The sequence below is a fragment of the Buceros rhinoceros genome, unplaced genomic scaffold (genome assembly GCF_000710305.1).
Source record: "Buceros rhinoceros silvestris isolate BGI_N320 unplaced genomic scaffold, ASM71030v1 scaffold10753, whole genome shotgun sequence".
In the NCBI taxonomy this organism is placed as follows: Eukaryota; Metazoa; Chordata; class Aves; order Bucerotiformes; family Bucerotidae; genus Buceros; species Buceros rhinoceros.
In genome coordinates this window covers 1-21,288 of record NW_010405411.1, presented here as the reverse complement: position 1 = coordinate 21,288, position 21,288 = coordinate 1, and the positions used below count along the sequence as shown (strand labels likewise).

The 21,288-nt window shown below is 44.0% G+C and overlaps 1 protein-coding gene across 1 annotated transcript in view; it reads right to left on the bottom strand.

Moving 5' to 3' along the window:
- LOC104491316 (RING finger protein 11-like) overlaps positions 1-11,259 on the bottom strand; it is a 20,595-nt gene extending 9,336 nt beyond the window's left edge. Inside the window, exon 1 of the mRNA XM_010133714.1 lies at positions 11,107-11,259. Coding sequence (XP_010132016.1) covers positions 11,107-11,259 — 153 coding nt within the window. The remainder of the gene's footprint in view (positions 1-11,106) is intronic.
- Positions 11,260-21,288: the final 10,029 nt, after the last annotated feature.

Sequence of the window (21,288 nt, the reverse complement as noted above, 5' to 3'; positions counted from 1 at the left end):
CAGGAGGCGGTTTTTGGTGAAAGCCCCAGTGGTTCTGCAGAGATGGAATAGCCACATTTAAGCTATTACTACAACTGTTAAAATGGTCCTTGGCATTTTTCACAATTATTTCACTGGAATTACTGAGAAAATTTATCTGAAGAGTTGGAAAAGATAAGCAACCACGAAAGAAACCCAGTCCTGGCTGCCGACTCTTGAAGTATCACCTGTCCCCTGAGCTCAGCTCTGCTACCAAAAATAGAGCTGGAGCAGAGAGAGGAGGTACAAACTAGATGCATCCTGCCTGCTGCTTTCCTAGACAGTGACAAGGGCTATCAGAGAAAGGGACTTTGTTTTCGAGCTTCTTACCTGTGCTGTCACAGCAAACCAAGAAGGCTGCCTACTCCCGAGAGACAGAGTTGACAGTGGCCTTTTCCGCTCGGCCAGCGCAAACCCAGCCGCACCTGGCAGGTGGGAATCACCCGCTGCTCTGCAGTCACCTACTCTGAAATTTGATTAACCATCAATGCAAACCTAAATACAAAAGATTAGCAAGGAGGAGTTGTAGGGGAAAAGCAGTAATTAAAAAGCAGTAATTAATCCCTGGAAACACACTCTCCTGACACAACCAGACAGTTTTTCCATTTCCAGGCGGCACAGCAGGTTTCTCCAACTGAAGGGTTATATCCTTGGGTACGGTTCTAACAACTGAATTCTTTTTCACCAGCTTTGTGTCAGTTTTCGCTGTCTGTGTTCCCTTCTCCAGTGATTCCATCAAACATCAGGGTGTGAATGGGTTCAGGGGAGAACACATACACCAACACGTGCCAGACCCTCTAACTGCTCCAGGCCACATCTTCTCAGAGGTAAGTAACATTAAGTCCTCTTATTACGGCTTATTACATGCTTACTTTAGCAGAGGTTTTTTTATATGGAGAGGGAAAAGCTCCATAAACAATTTACAAAAATTCATGCTTTTCTGTCAAGTTGCTGCAGTGAATAATGCCAGGAAAGAACGGTTGCCCCTAACATTAAATTAAGGACACTCAGGCACAAAATGCAGCCTCCTGAGACTTGTACACCACAAGGACTACAAAGCAAAGCAGCTGGGTAAGGAAAAAATCTAGCAGAAGGGGCCAGCAGTCGTTTCTGCAGCTGGTGGTAGAAGAACAGCATATGTATGTGGATCAGCCTACCCTATAACCAAACCACAACATCTGCACTAGTGGCCCATGTTCTCTCCTACTTGCACCAAGCGGTTATCTTTGCAGAAACCCCTTCTTAGGCCTGGCAAGCACAGACGGTTATTATAGTGCTATGGCTGTGTTGAACACGGCACTTATGGTTCGAGCAAGACAGTCGCTGGATAACTGAGGAGCAGATTTATCAACAAATAAAAACCTGAGGATTTGGGAAGAGGAAAATGGTCCTGTAGCTGAAGAGGCTGAAAACATACAAATCTCTCAGACTGCCTCGTCTGCTGAAAGGTACAGAAGTGAACCTACTGCGTCCCATTCACTTACTGCTGTAGAACCACTGGCAAGCAGAAAGCAAAAATAAAAATTAACACCACAAATAAATGCAGGTAACGTTTTTCGGAGGCTGTATTCAAGCACGAGAGACAGGGGAAGCACTCGAGCTATGACAGGATGCTAACAGTCCACATGGAAACAGGAGAATCATTCACACTTTCATCAGACACATATTTACTTTCTGGAAGCATCAATCAGTGGGGCTAATTTGTAGGATAAATCAAAGTGGTAACAGCTAAAAGTGCTGGTATTGATCAGCCTGGTTAACGTCAAAAGGCTGCAGGCAGCCTGGACCCTCGCTGTGCTGCCATCTCCTATACACAGTGCAGCAGACAGGTGTACTCACAACCTGCCCCCCACTCGTCCAGTGATCTCAGACACGTGTGATTTGTCCTGGACACTGTCCCTCCATGTGCACCCACCCAAACCTCTTACTCGAAGGCTTTGACTCACCTCAGGGTACAGCAGACAGAAAAGCCAAAGATCGTACACGCATCTGCCTCTTGAGGCATGAGCTTGGTCCAAATCTGCCAACCTATAACCCATAAAGCACTGCAACTCTCAGACGAGCCTGTGCAGGTCCCTTACAGGACAGGCTTGCTATGCCTTAGCGGGCAGGCGGGCACCCCATGAAGAGCACAGGGATACAGGTGACTTCACGTGGGCCGCGTAACACACTAAGAGTAAGAAATGGCACACGATATGCCCGGAGCTGCCTACTGAGCCGCCTACTGAGCCCACAGACTCAGCATAGCTGAGCTGAGCACACACAGCCCCTGCTCCCCTCCTGCTGTCGTTGCAGGGAATTCAGGGATTGGGGTGCAGCTGACTCTAGCTGGCCTAAAACAGCACAGCCTCTGAACCACAGGTCCTGCTACTTTCCTCATGCTGGCTATAAGGACACTGCTCCGACTGACTTTTCACCTCACGGAAAGCAAACAGGTGATTAGCATCCACCATGCAGTTGCTACAGCCACTGCACAAGTTGGGAACAGGCAGCCAAGAGGAAAATGGAGGAGTGCCCCTGTTGGGACTGAAGCCAAGAGTGAAATCCCGGCTCCAAACACTTAAAAACCAGCAAGAGTGCTAAAATGTATCTTTTGGCAAGAATCAGGTCAGCTTCAAGGCAATTCTAAGAAAAAAAAACAGCCTTCTGAGTACTTCAGGAACAAGGTAGCAAAATTACAGAAATCAGCCCTAATTAGCCAAGAGGCAAGGCTAGGGACAAAGGACCAAAACAGGGACTAAACACGAAAACGCACCTCAGGTGAAGATACAAGCAACCCCTCAGAGGAGGGCTGCTGAAGCTTAAATCCAGGCTGTACTTCAGTGCGTAAACAGAAGATGCCTGAATGTGTATTTAAATGAACCAATAAGAACATAATAACATAGAGCAGAGAAACATTATGCATAATTAGGGATGTACTCTACAAAAAGTATATAATGAGTAGGATATCAAAGGATCAGTGAAATCAAGCAACGAATGATCTCATCTCGAGGCTCAGCGTATGGTGTTATCTTGGCGTTATGGCAAGCATCCTCCTTGGGCAGAGGGCTCTCCAGAACGCAGTTTAACAGCCTTGTCTAAAGCGAGATTCAACACTCATCAAAACCACCGGATCGAACACAAGTCTTCACAGACCAAGTTCCTAAAATGGACTTAAATAGACACAACAGCCCCAGCCAGAACATCACTCCCACATCAGTCTTCTGGGAGGTGTCAGTTTAGCTTCAGAAAGAGGCACCACAGATAACAAAAACAAACAGGCAGATCAACAGCAGCAATCGCAGATCACCTACCCCTGATGTACCGCCCTTTACAATGACAGAAAATACCCTTCTGTAGCCACCCAGTTGTGAGCAAGCATGAAAAAAGAGGTCTGCAAGAGGACAGAGTAGTTCTTTTTATAGAGATACAGTCTGTTACCCAACCAAAACACACCGAAGAGGCAGCACAGGAAAGGGCTCCTGCAGACCCTGGCTGGGACCTTTCCCTTCCCCAGCAGCAGGTAAAGAACGGCTGCCAAGGCAGAGCTCCGCAGCCAAGCTGTGCCAGCCCAGGAAGGTGGGCTAGCAACCGGCTGCCCCCAGCAAGGCACGCCAAGCAGAAACCTGACGAAGATTTTCCATCAGGCCTCACAGCAAACAAGAACTCAGCAGAGCAGGACTCTCAGTGCACACCTCTGCCAAACCACAGGGAAAGGAGAGAGAACAGATTGCTCTGCTAAGGATAAATGACTTGGGGGGGAAAAGTGGTAACAGACCGCGTCGTATTGCAGAAGAGCTTCAAAAACAGATGGGGCTGGTGATGAGTGGGGTCTGTGTAACCAGAGAGCAAGAAAACCTGAAGCACAGAGACTGCTGGCGTGAGGCACCCGCTTTGAGACTGTCCACACAGCAGCCCATGGCAGCAGCGCTTGTTTCCAAACTCAGGAATCCTCGTTCACTTGATCATGACTTTGTACTCAATCTGAAATATTTTAATTGCCTTTATAACAAAGCCATCCTCGATTACGAATACTTCCCTAAGCAGGAAGCTGCCCCACCTTTGCAGTTTGATGGTACACTCAGTTCCACGGGCCTTTTTATTTTCTTAATGGCGTCTGAATTTCTACCGCAGAATGGGTGCCCCCAAGATCCAGGTATGTGACTGGAAGCTCCAGCCGAGGCCATGCGGCGGGGGACTGGGCTGTGCAGAGGCAGCCAGGAGGCTTCCTGAGACCAATGAAAGGATATAATCAACGCTGCATTTTGCAACAGCTTAACCACAGCTTTTTTTAAACATGTTTCTGCATTAGCCTGCCAGAAAGCCACAGACAGATGAAGCCTCACATCTACCTGGCACCTCACCAAATATTAGGGCACCTCAATCACAGTATGAGCCCCTACGTGCAGCCGTCCTGGCTGTCACTGGCAATGGCTGCCCCACCATCCACAGCTCCTCCCTTCCGCCAGGTCCCAGGCAACCGATGGGGGGATTTCTGCGACTCATTCTGAAGCTGGAAATGGGGTTTGAATCAGGGGTACTGACAGCACCCTGAACTGCTGGGCTGGACACAAGAGATTTCGGCACAGCCCAGGGTGCTGCATCACACGGACACAGTCACCTCCCTCAGGCACAGACTTGCCGCCATCTTCCACTTTGGCAAGAATGAACACACACAAAAAATGCGACTCAGCTACTTGTTTAGTGTCATTTGATAATAACATTAATTGTTTCAGCTCTGAGCTAATGAGCAGCAGCTGTAAACAGCCAGAGGCACCGATTCAGGCTATCGGCTCATGTCAGCTGGTCATTTATTAATCTGAAAGGAATGTCTCAGGCATTAAACAATTGTTACTAAATCTGTTTGGTTTTTTAAAGCAGTGCTCTATCTAAAAGCAAAGAATGACTGTATGAATATTAAGGCACACTAAAGAAGCTCCACTTCTCAGTGCAGTATTAGCAGTGAACACAAGGGCAATGTTTCTATTTTTTCCAGCAGAGTCTTGTCCTCGCAAGCAGTGACTCTGCGTTTTTAGCTCGCAGGGCATAAATCCAAGCATGATCTCATGCAACTGTCAAACCTCTTCTAACAGAAAGCAGGCCTGTGCCAAGAACAGGTAGAAAAATCATAAATAGCTCTCTCAGGATTTGGTTATACAAGTGAAATATTTGCAGAGTAAGTTCTTCGTTCTTATTTTAAAGTTCTACGTGGACAGAGACAGTTCAATGAGCATCTGGTCATTTCTTTAATCTGTCTCCAGAAAACACACACTCATTTTCCTGCTATGTGTGAAAAAAACAGCCAGGTGCTGGTGCAACCATGACAAGCTGCAATTTTTGGGCTTCACAGATGAGGTGCAACATCCATCACTAACCGTATAAACAACCACCTGTCTAATCAGCATTTTCAGTTTATGTTGGATGGGTTTTTTAAAATACTCTTCTTTGAATCTTGCCTGGGCTGATTTTACACCAAAAATACTGATGTTTGTTTCAGCACAGGTGCTTTCAGAGTAGGTGGTTTGAAGGGGGAACTGAAGCAGGTCCAGGGCTCTGCAAGGGCAAAAGGAGGAGACGGGGAGCCCACACCAGCCTCTACAGCTGCCACGGCTCCTGTCACGCTTTGTTCAGCACCAATGGGATAAAGAAAAATCTCTATTTATCAGGCCGTTCCTCTGCTTACACCTCTGCTCTCATGGAAGGTGGGAAGAGCTTTGTTTACATTGCAGTTGGCTTACTGAAGGAAAACTTGAGGTTTCCACAATGGATTCATCCTGCTGGCTGCAAGTACCAGATGGTAAGATCTAGAAACGTCCCCACGATTACCCAGTACCACACTTAGAAAGGATTTCAAACACTACCCCAGGGACACAGCACTTCAGCACCTACTTGAGTGCAAAATCTCAGAAGAACAGAAAACCATTTGAGAGGAGAGACATGAAAACAGAGAGGTCATTTTTCTGAATATGGACTGACTGGTTGGAAGACAAAGACCCATTTCACCCCAACACACCCGTATGAGAGCAGCTGCAAAGTCTGGAGATCTCCAGCTTTAGCTCATCCACACGCAATGAGGCATCTTTCACATTGTGTGAAGCACACCAGAAACCCTGAGCACCTAAGACAGTGATAGACAGGATGGAGTTTTAGAGCTGGAGTTGAGAAAAATCACGTGGAAAATACAAAGGTTATCTGCACAGATTTAAAAGCACCGATTTCCCAAGAACATTACCTGCAACTTTCAAATGCTCTGATTTAGACGCTTGGGTGAGAGGAAACTGCTCATGCCCTGCACCAAAGCATCACTCCACCACAGGTGGAGTGCTGCTTTCCATGCCCCTCAGAGCCTGAAAGGAAAGCCTGCTGTCATTAACATTATGCTACCAACACTCTTGCGGGTTTTATGAAGATATAAAGATGTATCATGTTCTCCTGCATTAATGTTTTGAGTGGAATAACCATGCCCTGCTACAACCCGCGAGATCACTGAAGTTTTGCCAGTTTATACACACACACACACACGAGTGGCAGCCAGGATAAAACACCGGGATGGAGTAACGCTGAGCTCTGAGGCAGTAAATCTGAAGGCATTCAGTATGTTAAAAAATACACATGGCCACAGCAAAACAGCTATCAGGAAAACCCTGGGAGTTTTTTAGGTTTAATTTATGACATTTAGCCTTAGTACACCTGGTTACCTTGGGAGTCATTGGGGTGTAACTAGAGGTAACAGTAATAGCTAGATAGGCTCGAGGAGAACAGGGAAAGAAGCGTCTTGCTTGGATTTTAACTCCGTAAGCAGAAATATCACCACTTGATTACTACAGAAACATTTCAGTCATCTTGCTAGACTTTTTAGCTCACTGTATAGTCTCTGAAAGGACACCTCTCAGAGGCAGTGGGTGCAGCAGAGTAGCTGGGGAAGCAGATGGCATTCAGTGCCCGCTCCTGCAAGTCCGAGGACCTACGGGACTAAACTCACTTTATCTCCTTATGCACCACTGCAGTTAAGTGAAGTCAGGGAAGGTGCTTCCCTGGGGACTCTATAAAGATTTGCAGAGTAATCTCTGAACCAAATAGGCAAGGTAACAAGAGGAGTCTGAACTCCTGTCTTTATTTGGGACACCTCCTTTCCTATAGGCAGAGCTCCACTGCAGAAAAAACACAAATAGAAATTACTGCAGCAAACCATTTTTTGTTATTTCATTTGCTGTTTTGAATCAGACAGTAGAAGCTGAAATAAACCAATCGTCTGGGGAGATAAGCAGCTCTACATGATTCCTTGGGGCAGAAAAGGGATGGGCATGGCTTTCTCCGTGAACTTTGGCAAAATCAAGTCCAATGTTCATCAAACAACATTTGCTGAAATCCATACAGCAAGTACCCTACGGAGCAATTTCAGACTGGCAGATCAGGTTAAAGAAAATTGCTCTGCTGAAGCTCTGTACAGAAATTAGCCTTGAAATAACTTACAGGCCTGCTCCTCATTTTTTTTGTATCACTTCATGTAACAGCTGCGTTCCTGGTGAGGGCTTCACAGCACATTATGGAATGGTTTATCCCAGTAAGAGAGGATAATGGCTAGCAGCGCACAGAAAGGTGCTTGCCCCTAGGCCTTCTGGGCAACATGTTCTGCAGATTTAATGTAAATATTGTCTATGACTTCCATTATCAGTCACCATGACAAAATTCACTGCAAGATGCTGAGCAGTCCACCAGTGATCCCTCAATCACTTAAAATATGCCCTGCTTTAATATTTTTTCCTTTTTTTGTTCTGGTTTAGTTTCTCTGATTATGGATGAGACAGATTTTGTTTTTCAGGAAAACGTAAGTTGCTTAAATATCACAGCCACTAACAAGCCAAATAAAAATAGAAGCATTAGCCTAGAAAAACAAAGGCTGACAGGGATATAAGACTATCTCTAAATAAATCAGGAGAGTAAACATCAGAAAAACAACAAAAGATCTGTTTGGTACAACAACAGGTACAAGTTTGCCATGAAAAACCTAGAATTATGGAATAGCTTCTAGAGCCTTAGCTCTCAGATGATGAAGAGGGTCCCTACAGCAGTAGAAAGAGCAAAGCTTGACAAGCATTTTGCAAAAATCATACATAATCTGCAGAAAAAACTTCACTGAGCATATGCATAACTCTCCGTATATCCCCTTGTTCACAGACTCCAGAACACAGTCCAACGCACACACTTTTTCATGTACAGTCTCCAGCACTGCGCTGAACATCATTACTCTGTGATGCGGTGTAACAACTACCAGTAACACCTGTCGTACCTAACTCAAAGCTAATAGAAGTACCATACGTTAAATCTGAGCCCTCGTTTTATGGAAGCTGTTATAAATGTCTGCAGACACTGTCTTGTCCACCTGGAAGTTTAAGACACTAACAAAACAAAAGCTTTAAAAGTGAAAGAAGATGATTTTGGACAGAAGAATTTTCCATTAGCAATTCTGGTGTGTTCTCTCCTGGGTTTTCAACAGCCCACCGGTGGAAAACACTTACAGCGTAAGCACAAAGGTTCTTGGCCAAACTCTGTTTCCTGCAGCTCAATCTACAGGTAGAAGCAGGAGTGAAGGCAGGGCTGAAAAAGACCTTTATAAAGCTTATTCTGCTGACCATACACAAGCTGCACATTGTGAAGCCTCCAGCTTTAGAAACCCACTTGAGTTTCTTGAGCAGCACCAGGCAGCTGCACCACTGGCGAGGACTTGGCCTGCGGCAAGCAAAACGTGAGGTCACCAGTGAACAACTACACATGGGACAACCGCACTCTGTATGGACACACAGGCACTTTACTGCTGGAAACTCCCTGCATCTAGGATTTGAAAAAACATGTATCTTACTTCAGTTTGATATGTTACTTCAGTCTTCTAAGGGAGAAAGAGCAATAGCTATTGGTCTAATTTAAATAGCTGTATTCCGTCCAGATGAAATGCATTACTGCATTCACACTGAAACCTGGCCAGCACATTTTGTGAAAGAAAACAAGGAAATGTTAGTGGCAGCAAGAAGTCTCATTCAGAAGATGATTTCTGTAGCTTAGTAGTGCCCCACAGCGTGCTGGGCTGTTTGATTACAAGTGAGCAACAAGGAGGGGTGTCCCTCGCTGACCCAGCAGCCTGCCCCAACTGACTTCACGAGATCCACAGAAGCTGTAAAGATGGTGTTGACTGCTTGTGTTCAGCGTTACTGGGTCTGAATTCAGGGAACTAAAACAAAAGGTACCGAGCAAGACAGTTCAAGGTGTGTGAGAACACGGTGTTACCACAGGAATGACAAGAGTTGGTAACACGGCATAAGCAGACACATGAAAAAGCAGCAAGATTGGCTTCTCAAGTTTCTTGAAATGGGGTTTTGTCCCTCAATTTGCTTTAAGTAAGACTGGCTTCAGTAGGAAACTAGGGGCCTCTCCAGAGGGACATGAGACCAGAGAAAGGAGCCACAGCCTATAAAACAGGACAACCAAACTGAGGTGGCCAGCTTAGGTTCTGCTCGTGCATACTTACATAATTTCTTAATTCTAAGCATTTTAGACAACAGGGAGGTTGTTTTACGAAAAGCCACGTACACTGGCAGTCCTCACATACATATGCACAAAGGTAATGAAACTCCTAACTGCAGTGATGAAGCTTGCCAAGTTATGTTCAGGCTCTGGAAGCCATCCATGGAGTCATAACTGGAAGGCTTGTGTGAGGAAGGAGGCAGAGCAGCACCCCACAAGGCAGATGAATGATGTTACTGTAGTCAGTTGTGTCCCAAGGGATATCACAGTCTGCTGCACAACATGAACAGGCTGTGAAAGTCTTCGCCCGTTCCTTTACTCGCCAAATACACTCGTGAACTGTTAGGTAACATTAATGAAGCTTCTTTAAAAAAGAAAATAGTGAGGAAAAGCATCTAAGCATCTTTAACGGTAGTTGTGGCAGACAGATTTATATTCTTCTATTATGTTTTGCTGGGTTGTTTTGGTTTTTTAAACCAGAAAGATCACATTTAAGAAAAACAGATTTATGGCTTCGTCTACATCAGACATCTGTCCTGAATCTGCAAAATCCCTCCAAATGAAATCACCACCCCACTTAAGCTAGAAATGGCACCTTTAGACTGCATTTCACCTAGAGACCATTCCCAAATGCACTTACTGCTCAAACCAGTATCAGCTATTCATTCTGTGCATGCTCTGGTATGCACTTAAGTTCAAATATATCTTTAATTGCAACAAGGACAAGCCGAAACTCCTCTAATATTTGGTAGTAATAGCACACATCTGATACCTGACACCTCTAGACCTTTCCAGAGACGTCACAAAGTAAAATACAATATACAGATGGCAAAGAGTGCAGACAAATCCAATCTCCAGCAGGAAGTCAGTTTGGTTCACTAAGCGACAGGAGTAAAATAAAGAGCGAGAGAACCCATTTCAAACACGTGAAGGGTATGAGCTGACTCACTGAGGGATCAAATAAGCACCAAAACCACCACAAAGCGACTGCAAAGCACACGGCTGCAAGTGGAAAACAGGAGGGAAAAGCAAAGCAATCCTTTTTGGCAGCAGTAGAGGGTTAGATTTAGATCAGACTTCCTTGTGCCAGAAATATGGACACACACAATGCCAATCATGGGGCACGCCACATTTTTGTGTGATTTCAGCTCATGGGCTCCTGAACACAAACACAGCCCCCAAGCCTCTGCTTCAGCCTCGGCTGCATTTGCTCCTGTGTCTGTCAAAGCTATTAAGTGCTGGAGCACAATCCTACCTCAAATCAAGTTAAGCAAACGCAGATGATAGCTTCCCCATGTGCTGGAGGTTTCAGACCCCAACACAGGAGCACTGATGGGTTCCAGTGGCATCCATCGCCAGAGTGGGAAAGGCCCCAGGAGTATGTGGTGTCAGTAGGCAGTAGCACTTTCTAAACAGACATGGAAAGTACCCTACTCTCCCCAGACAGGCTGCAGAAGCCCAAATAGCTCAAGCTGCTGACGCACTGACTCAGCTAAAATTCCCCTATATTTAAAAAAAATGCTTTACACTGATGAAGGGACAGGTGCATTTTCCTCAGCCTACAGCACTCTTCACCTTTTGACTCATTACCCTGAAGTGGAAACATTTGTCTGGTTCCTCAACACCAACAGCCTGTTTGGTAGTATCTGTTAGGTAGTTGTTACTACCATTTTCCCAGTTTTTGCTTTCTAAGAGAACTACCACCACACCAGCAGTGCTGCTTGGAGGAACCTCCATCTGCATGATCCCACCAAAGAACACAATGACCCCAGGACATCACGTCCAGAGTTCACCGCAGAAACTCCTGCCAGCACAAACACCTGATCCACTTCACTTGTTAACCAAGAGATAATTGGTTCTTAGTCAGCCACAGCACATTGAGAAGACACAGAGACGTGAGGTGCTGTATGTTGCAGCTGGGAGTTTGGAAGTCTGACCTTTACCACACTGGAATCCAGATAGAGGCATGCGTGTAAGATGTATTTAATAGATGCCACCCCCCCAGCCCCCCCCAAAAAAGAAAAAAAGTAAGGATAAAACACCCTCCTTTCCTACCTCAGCCTAAAACTATAGCTCTCTTCTCAGTTTATCAGCTCAGAGCAAGTGACAGCTACATAAAGACACTACAGGAGAAGCTATATATAGGGTGGAGTGAACTTTTCCCCAGGAAACTCTAGATCTAGGTCATCTTGCTTATTCTGGGAGGTAGGAAAAAACAGGTTACTCATTGAACAAAATACAGTTTATAAAAACAGTCCATAAAGCCTCAGACACCAGGAACTAAGAGGTGAAAGAACACTAACCTACAAAAGAAATAAAAGAGTTCATTTAAATAAAGTATTTTTGCTTGAATTTTAAAAGTCATATTGTTTCCTTCCAGGAAGGGTAATATACTTGCATGGATGCCACTCTCGATGGGACAATCTGCAACTTCAAATATACAGATATAACATTACAACACTGTGAAGTGGACACTAAAGCAATAAATGATTTATACATTCAATTTAGCTTATGAAATATCAATTTGGATGCAACTGCAGTTCAAGTCATAATGCCTAAACAAAAACCGACCAAGAGAAATCCCAAACATCAGAAACTGCCAATGGCAATTACACAAGGACTATTACACAGTGTAAAATAGATTCTACAGGTGTTAAAACATTAATTTCAGTGTCTCAACTAAATCTGAATTTAGAGCATTAGCTTGCTGACCTGAGCCTTTTATACTGATTCCAGTGAACACACCAGTTAACTGCTTTTTGTTAGCAACAGTACAGACCAAAACAGTTCAGTAGTTTGGTATGTCTGCAGTCGAGCAATGCTTGTGCCTGTTTATTCAAAACCCGAGAGCAATTGCTTCTCTTTAAGTAAAATTGATTTATGCAGGCAAAATAAATACTGGGCTTAATCTATACTGCAAAATTATAGGTTGAATTTTATGTTGAATTACAGATTTCAACAACCGTGTTAATAAAACGCTGTGATTCATGTTCAGTGGACAGAACAATCTCTGTATCTGGGTTTAATTACAATGATGAATAGAAGTCAGACACAGGCATCATCCCAGAGTAGTCATGCATTATACTGTCCCATAGATACTGAAATAATGGAATCTGGTGCACTCTGATCTCTTGGATAACTCTCCCACAGCTCTGAAACAGAAAGGGCAAGAGCACCCAGCCTCATTCAATTCTGCAACGTTCGCACACTGAGTCAGAAGAGATTTGTATCCCCCAAAGATACCAAAATGCATCATACTGCAATAAATAAAGTCAGATAAATATTGCTCCATTTCGTTCTGGCTAGAGCTTGGATACAAATCATCAGGAGATCCGTGCAGAGTGATAGTGGTGAGGACTACGGGAAACCTTACAGGCTCTACAGAACCACTGTCCAAGTTTATACAGCTAGGTTACACATGTATTTCTGGGTTATATTCCAGTGTGACTTTTTAAAAGCAGTTTTGCCATGACAAAGATTAGAATCTGGCAATATCTGGTAATTTAATTGTGGCAGCTGGACAACAGATTCCTTTTGTCCGAAGCAGCACTGACAGACTGATTTTTTGCTTACCAATGGCTATTCATGCAGCTTCACTAAATTTTATTAGTCATAAACCAGGTGTTTCCTGGATGTTTCTACGACTCTTAGCAGTCCAAATGCATAATGGCACACAGGCTATCTACAAGCTCTATCTACAATCCCAGGCTCTGGAAAACTCAGCATTTTCAGCCAGCTGAGAGTTGTCTTTGGCTGAGGATGAGGTTGTCCCTGCATGGGCATTTGGCCTTGGAGTTCACTGAACTACACACAAGGACTTCTGAACTATGCCATTAGAAATACAAATTGCTCCAAGTGAGGAAAAAGCAGACAAGAGGACATAGAGGCCTCTCTAGTGTCCAAAAAATACAATCAAGGTTTCAGTATCGCAGGGATACTCGTCTGCACACTCATCTCTGCATGCTGGGGCTAAGGGAGAAACCGAATTTCCTGACTCACAGTTTCTCTCATCCCTCCCACAGTTTCAGTCCTCCCCCAGGCACCTCAGGTCTGTATCATCCCTGAACTAAACCAGTGGCTAAAAACAGAGGCAGGATGAGAAGGCTCAAAAATCAGCCCAGCCATTGATAAGATGGTATGTGTGTGCGCACGCGCGTGGAGTGGAGAGCAGGCATAAGCATTCCGGTGGATCAGCAGAAATGCCCGGTGCAATAAAGCAGCTGGTTGTGATTTGGCTGACGCAACTGCGGTTGAAAGGACGGTTCTTTTATCTCCTCCTCCAGTTGCTGCATGCATCTGCTGTTCGTCCGTGTCACTGCGCGCAGATCATGGCCCAGCAGCTTTTGTGCCACCATGTGCCAGCATTCTGACTTTCTTCTTCACTGATGAGAAACAGAGTGGCTGGCAGATTCCTATGGAGGACTGGTAAATAAAACCACTCTGTAACTGTTTGGTCTCTTGAAAATTGTTTCATTAGTTCACAGTTGATTTGCTTTAGTCCGTTCCACAGATCATTATCTCTTCAAAACATAAAACTAGTTTATTTTCCGTGGTTCAGAAACTGAAGTCCAGATGTAGGGCCAGCAACAGCTGTGGATCACATGAACCAGTGGTATATAGGAGAAACATAAGAGCTTCCTAAAGACATGGTGGTCCTGGATTTTGGGGAGGACAGGACTGCTTGTTTGGGTTGGCTTGCCTGAAAGAATGCACGATCTCCAGCATAACAAAGATCCATCATCCTGATTAGGCAAGATTTCTTATTACCATCTCCATGGCCTCATCATTCTTACCAATCGAGCATCTGGAACATAGGCTGCCAAATAAACGCTGGACGATCAAATTCCAAAACAGATTTTAGAACACTTACCTACTGCCTTAAACAGATCCTCTAATAGAGCTCCCTCTCTACAACAGCAGGTTTGTCATAAATTCCTGCAGAGGTTCATTTTATAATAGAGGAATATTATTTTATTAAAATCAAATTACCACAGAACACTTTACAAACAAATTAAATTACTAAGCATGCCTGCACTGAAGATAAAACTTTATTACTTCTTTACTCCTCATTTTACAGTGAGGAAACTAAAGCACAGGCCAGTTAAGTGATTTGCTACAAGTTCCAAACTAAACAGAAGACTGCACTAAGAATGACGATGGCTTATGCTAGGGCTGCTAGAGAGATTTTTTTGATGGATTTTGTTTTGGTTAGTGTTGGGGGTCGAGGCCCGCAGTAGTTTTACCCAGCAAGAAGCCACACAGGACTAGCTCTGCTGGGACAGGTTGCTGCTGTGGCTGCCCGTCCACCGCCCGCGCCCGCCCCTCCTGCCCCCGCCGCCCACCGCCAGAGGCTGGCAGAATGATGGGAAAGATGGCATCTTCTACAAAAACACATCCTACCTTCAGGGAGCAAGACACATCTTTACTTCTGACACGTTCACGGTGTCAGGGCAAATTTTTCTTGCAGGCTAAACTGAAGCTTGTTTTGCCTTTTAGAGTCAAAGAACAGGGACTCTTCAGCTTGTTCCCCTGAAGGTTTTATTTTAACACAGCCACGACATCCCTAAAAACCTGCTCATTTTTTAATTCTCTGGTCTCTGAGGAACTGTTTCGTTAGCTCATAGCAAAGTCACAGCTGATTTAGTCTATTCCACAGACCATTACTTCTTCAAAATATAAATACATTTCTCTGTGTGTGTCTACAGGGAGGCAATAACGAAGACAAGCACAAAGACTGGAAGACGCAACTCTGTCAAAAGCAAGTGCTGTTATTTTTAGTTTCTTGACCTTACATTCTGCAACTGGTTTGACTACAACCATTACCAGGTTCTGCAGAAGCATTCATTAAACTTAGCTTCTCTCCTTTGTTGAAGTGATGAGCAGGGACAGGAATGGACCTTGCAGAGCATCTTGATCCAACTTAAAGACATTTCTTGCAGAAATCCATGTCAAACTGCAAGCAGTACTCCAATCAAATGTGATAAATATACTGTCTTGTCTTCAAAACTCTTCTTGGAAAAAATCTTCTAGCCAGAATAGTTAGTAACAGACTTTTACCAACTGCTGACTCAACAACACGGAGTCTAGATTCCTGCTCCAACTTTCATAATAGAAAGATGGCGACACAAAGAACTCAAACATCAGCATACACCTCCCATTTCCTCTAGCCATGTCTAACACGTATTTTCAACCAACTGGACTTAAAAATCCATTTTAAGCAAAGAATTAAAATACTCAGCCAATATTCATTAAAATACTAATTAAAAACCAGTTTATGAATGGGTGTTTTCAAGATAAACATTACCTAACTCTGTGATACCATCTGCTATCCTTTATTTTCAGGTTTGCCTTCCTTCCCTTCTCCTCCTCCTGCCCCCCCCACCAGTTTTTTTTCACTAGCAAAATGAAAGATGGCACCTATCAGCCAACGCTGAAACCAGTGCGCGTTGAGACAGGAAACAGAGGTGCACAGTTTTTCCTAACTGTTATGTAGAGAGTAAGTTAGACTAGCACGCTCAGGAAACGTTCCACCTAGCACTGATTACCAGTCGTCTCTAGACAACTTGCTAAGTTCTTCAAACGTGGAAGGAGCAGAAGTGTCATGCCGTATTATTCACTAACCAAATAATCTTGAATGCTATTACATTGAACTTCATAGTACATGTATTTCATTACTGTCTGGATAAATGAATATCCCTATACAGATGTGGGAAAAAAAGGTTTATTATTGCTTTGCACATACAAAAATTTACCAGAACTGCACCGTAAGACACGGAGGGCTTACAGGTTTTCTGAAAGCAGCCACCTAAACTGTATCATAACTATTTACCAGGAGTAACTTTATCACACGGTGCCTGACCTTTCACAGTCAGAGATACTACTCCAGAATACTACTATAGCACTTGTCAATTTCTGAGAATTGAGTTATACAAGGCAGCTTAAGCAATCATATTCCTGACAAAAAGTAAGCGCAAACATCACTGGCTTCTGCCATTGCTCATCCATGCAGCAAACTCCCAACTTCAGCTCCTCCATCATGCTCTCTCCTCACCGAAGCTGATCTCCACCTAGGGCACTATGGCCAGAAGGCACTAGCCAGCCACACAACAACAAAGAGACACTCTTGTTTGAAGCCCTTTAAAGTTTCCACCAGACCCAGGAATTGAGGACTGGAGTGGTAGTTCAGTTCACATCCACAAATGCAGCTGTAATTCATCCAACCATCACCGAGATGTGAAGGACAAGCAGCAAAAAAGGGGCAAGACCTGCACAGGCCATTTTTAAATACAATTTTTCTTACAAGAAAGTAAACTCATTAGTTGGTTTGCTTTTATTCGTGGATAGCTTTCTGTATGTAATGTTTTCCCATTGCAACTTTCCTCCTCTTATGGTCTTCCAGCATATACCAACAGCTCTAGCTTTGCACAACCCCTCGATGCTGAATCATAACATACTACCGTAGTCCTCCTCCTTGTACAATGCATGCAATCACAGATGATAAATCACCTCACTCGCAGCCCAAGAGAATTTTGTACGGATGTTTCTATAAATGGGTGCAACTCCTATATAAGAACTAATTTGGTTTGCCATTTTTAACGATATGAATTACCACGCCTTTGAAAAGACAGCATCAGAACACCAATGTAATGTATCGCTTAAGTCGTGATGAAAGCAGAACAAAAGCTTTGTTTCTCTGTTGAGCAGAACACATCCAGCACATGCATCCACAGGGGCAAGTTCCACACAGAAATGCAGAAACTATTTCAAGAGAACGTTCAGGCTGTTGAAACTGGGGACTTTTTCAGCCAGCATTGTGGATAAGCAACACTCCAGGGCTGCAGGAGCTGCGCTGTGCTCTGGCTGAGGGACCCAGGGTACAGTCATCACAGGCTGCTGTGCCACCCCCCTGGAACAAAGCATGACAAAACAGATGGATGGGGATGAGGGTATTACACATACAGGTGACAGTTAACAGGGAGGGCTCAAGGAGGCTATTGCAGCAACCTCCATTTAAGAGAAACCATGAGACATCCTAAATTGCTCTTTCAAAATCTGCTGTCCCCAACAGCTTTTGGAAGATTACGGGAGCATGACATTAGATTAAGCTCATGTTTGTGATCTCTCATCTCATTTTGTGCCTGCAGCCTAATCAAAGGAGTATCCAGGTCAAAATGTTTTAAATTAATCCCTCCAAATAGTAAAAAAAAATTAAATCCACTAGATCCACTGAGACATTTTATCTGGACCTAGAAGAGAACACGGGGTGGTACTGAGTACTGCTGCACTCTTTGGATCTCTTCAGGTAAAAGGCTAAAAATACTTTATTAGTCTATCTGCCACATCAAGATATCAAATGAATTTTTACAAGTTCAATATCAATACCAAGAACCAATGTTTATTTCTCATGCTTTTAGTTCATTAATTTAGCAAGTGATATACATCTTTTTTAGAAGACTGCAGTATATTTTGTCCGCAGCAGCACTTTAGAAACTTAAGGAGAAAAGATGTTCTCTCTTAAGGAGAAAAAATATTTTGTACGTTATTGTGTAAATCCCAAAGTTTAGAAAGCTGGCACATTATTTTCTGCAACTATTAAGGAACTATTTAAGAACAGAAATAGGAGTCAAGGATTAAGAAAAGGAGCACATCTGTTCTGCAAAATAAAGTCTTTGAGGAGAACTACCAGAAGTAAAAGAAACTGGAAAAAAAACAGTGAACTTGTATGGAAAAACAGCAGAAGGCATAATGCCAACAGATGGTGAAGTAGTCATATACAGAAAAGGAAAACAAACTTGAAAGCATAGTCAATTTTGAGGACCTGAGAAAAAACAAAACCAAAGCTAACTGTCCTAATAACAGATTCACTGGTTAAAAATGGAGTGGCACGTGCTTAGCACTTAGAAAAACAGTTGTAATTTCTGGGTTCTAAAATGGAGGCATCCAAAATTAGCGTTTGTCTATGAAAATCTCGGTCCACTCTTGAAATCACTTCCTTTCCCCACACCACTCTTTCTTGGGTGTGTTTTAATTATTTCCCATGTCAGCCGTTAAGCTTGATGCACTGGAAAATGTCTGATGCTTTAATGGACCACTTTCTCATTAACTCAGAGACCTGTTTAAAAAGATTCTTCCTCTCTGAAGCCTTTCTGCTGTAGCTTATGACATGTATTGCCACAGAAACTGAGAGCAGACAGGTATATACAGAGCCTCTGAATGGGAGTTGTGTTGCCTGTTACTCCATGTGTTCACACTGCCAATCCCATTTTCAATCTCACTTTTGGAAGCAGGAATTTCACACAGCTGGTTCAATAGCACTCACTGATAAAAGGGAGTTCACAGGCAATACTCCAATTACTACTGGGGACGCATTTTGCAGTTAAAAATAAAAATTATGGCTTAAGAAGATTTCCATATGAATGTCCATGGCACAATCCTGTCAGAACAGGAAAAAGTATTTTAAATGTCAAACTAATACAGAAGTTAGTTTCAAGAGACACAGAAGTCATTTTCTACAACCATGTATATCTTCACCCAACAAGCTTCCTTCTCCTGGTTTGCGTACCTTGCCAGACCTGTTCAGGAAGTTGACACATCACTGCTGCAAACACAAGAGAACCAAACATACCAGGGTTTATTCTCTTCTAAAATATGTCCATTTTACAGCTGAGATTTCAAATTGTTCATTTTGCAGTTTCATGCACAGAGTGCTAGTCACCACCACCAAGTTTTCAAATTCATTTTATCCTCTCTCTTGCTTTCCTGCTTAACATCTATGAATTATACACACTTCAATTCTACTTAAAACACTGCGAAAGAAGCAATTATCACCAACAAGTACAAAACTGCTAAACTCCCATTTGTAACAGCGAACCCAAGCTGCCACTTGGCAGTTAAAATGAGAGAGAGACTGACCTACTGTCAGCACAACAGCAATAACTGACCACCAGAATTGTTCACATTTGGAGTCTGGTCTTGTAAACCCCAAACAATTTCAAATTATAAATCCTCCTCAATCTCAAATACATTAAAATCTGCATAATAGTGTAGGTAAGGCTTTTTGTTTGAGGGGGGGTTTTAAATCACAAACCATTCTGGTTCAAAAATCTGTGGAAGGAGCAGCTTTGGATTTTGACTATGAGAGACAAAAAATGCTGCCTTAAGATGAAGCTTTAGGAATCGCCAGGATCGGCGGAGAGGATCTCAGGACAGCCAGCGATATGAGACACCCAAGCGCCTGCGGGCACATCACTGACACTACACAGCTCTATTCGAGTGAGGGAAGTTTTGCTATGAATACACTTACTCGATAATAGACACTTGTAGGTTCATTTATTTTACTTTCTGCTGTGTGCTCAGTCAAGCATCCACACTTATGAACGAGGTCTTCATCAAGAAAAAATTTTTAAAAAAAACAGAACACTGAAGAAGAGTCCTTGCCTACACCAAAATCCCCGTGAGAAGGCCTGCATCAGGCCCACATTTAACTTGTGATGCTTACCAGAGTTCACAGGTTGTTTTCAAAGGGGAAAAAAAAAAAAGCCTCCACAGCCTCCTGTGATTCTTCCTAGAATCGCAGATGTAAGTGCGGTAAACAACACAAACAGTCAAACTTTGTATGTCCATCTGACAAGTACGATGCCTTCCTACACAGCAGGGACAACTCAGGCTTCATTCAGAACAACAAACGCAACCTTTAAAAAACTTTATCTGCCACCAAGCACTTTCTATACACTGGACTTCGGCAGATGTACTTCAGAATTCAGAGAAAAATTCCCCACATCATGAAAGTTATTCTAACGTTAAGCTTTGGCACCCAAACAGGACAATCGGGCACACCCTCCCCAGCAAGACAAGTGCAGCTCCACCACACCAGCGAGGGATGCTACCTACGGGCTCCTTGGCAACACTTACAGGGCTTCCTATCAGGGCTGTAATTCCTGAACTTGTTAAAGCATCTGTAGATTACAGTCTGCCCGGTTAAATACTTCCTGCAATCTTGTTAATTACACGTCAAAGTCTGCAGCTAGGACTGACTCCCATCCTGGAAAAGGGAGCTCTCCAGTCACCCTCCAGAATTGGTGTCTCAGCTGCTACTTCTATAGATTTCTCTGGAACGTGTCCTACTATCTCAGATGAGAAAATACTTTTAAAACTTGAATAAAACATGCAGTTACACCACCGGAAATTTTTTTTTCCGTTTTGTCATACTGTACAGGCGTACAGCTGCAGATGGCCTCTTTAGGGCAATACACATTTCTATATATGGGGATGGAGACCACGGGGACCAGACAAGTGCAACCCCAAGTTCAGCTTCCCCCTCCCGCAGCCACCCCTCCGTGAAGCGGCCAAGAGCAGGGCTTTCACAGCCACGCCATCACCACCCGGCGGCAACGCGATCCTCCGCTGCCAGCAAAGCGATAACACAAGGCCGGGTTTTTTCTGTGTTCTCCCTCCGATTCGTCGTCACGATGAAAATTAACAGATTCTCACAGAGACAGGAAAAAAAAAAAAAACGAACAATGGGAAACACTTCGCTGCTGGCGCCCCACACGACCGAGGGAAACGGGATCCTCTGCGCTGGGAGACTTATTTACAGGGGATCAGATGGTGCTAAAAATACGGGAGCGAAGCCCGGGCGACGGCGAACGCGCCCGGACAAAGCCCGGGCAGTGAACGCGCCCGCGGTCCCCGTCCCGGAGCGTCACCCGAGCAGCGCAACGCCAGACGGTGATGTCACCGCGGGCACCAACAAAGGACACGGCTGGACGGACG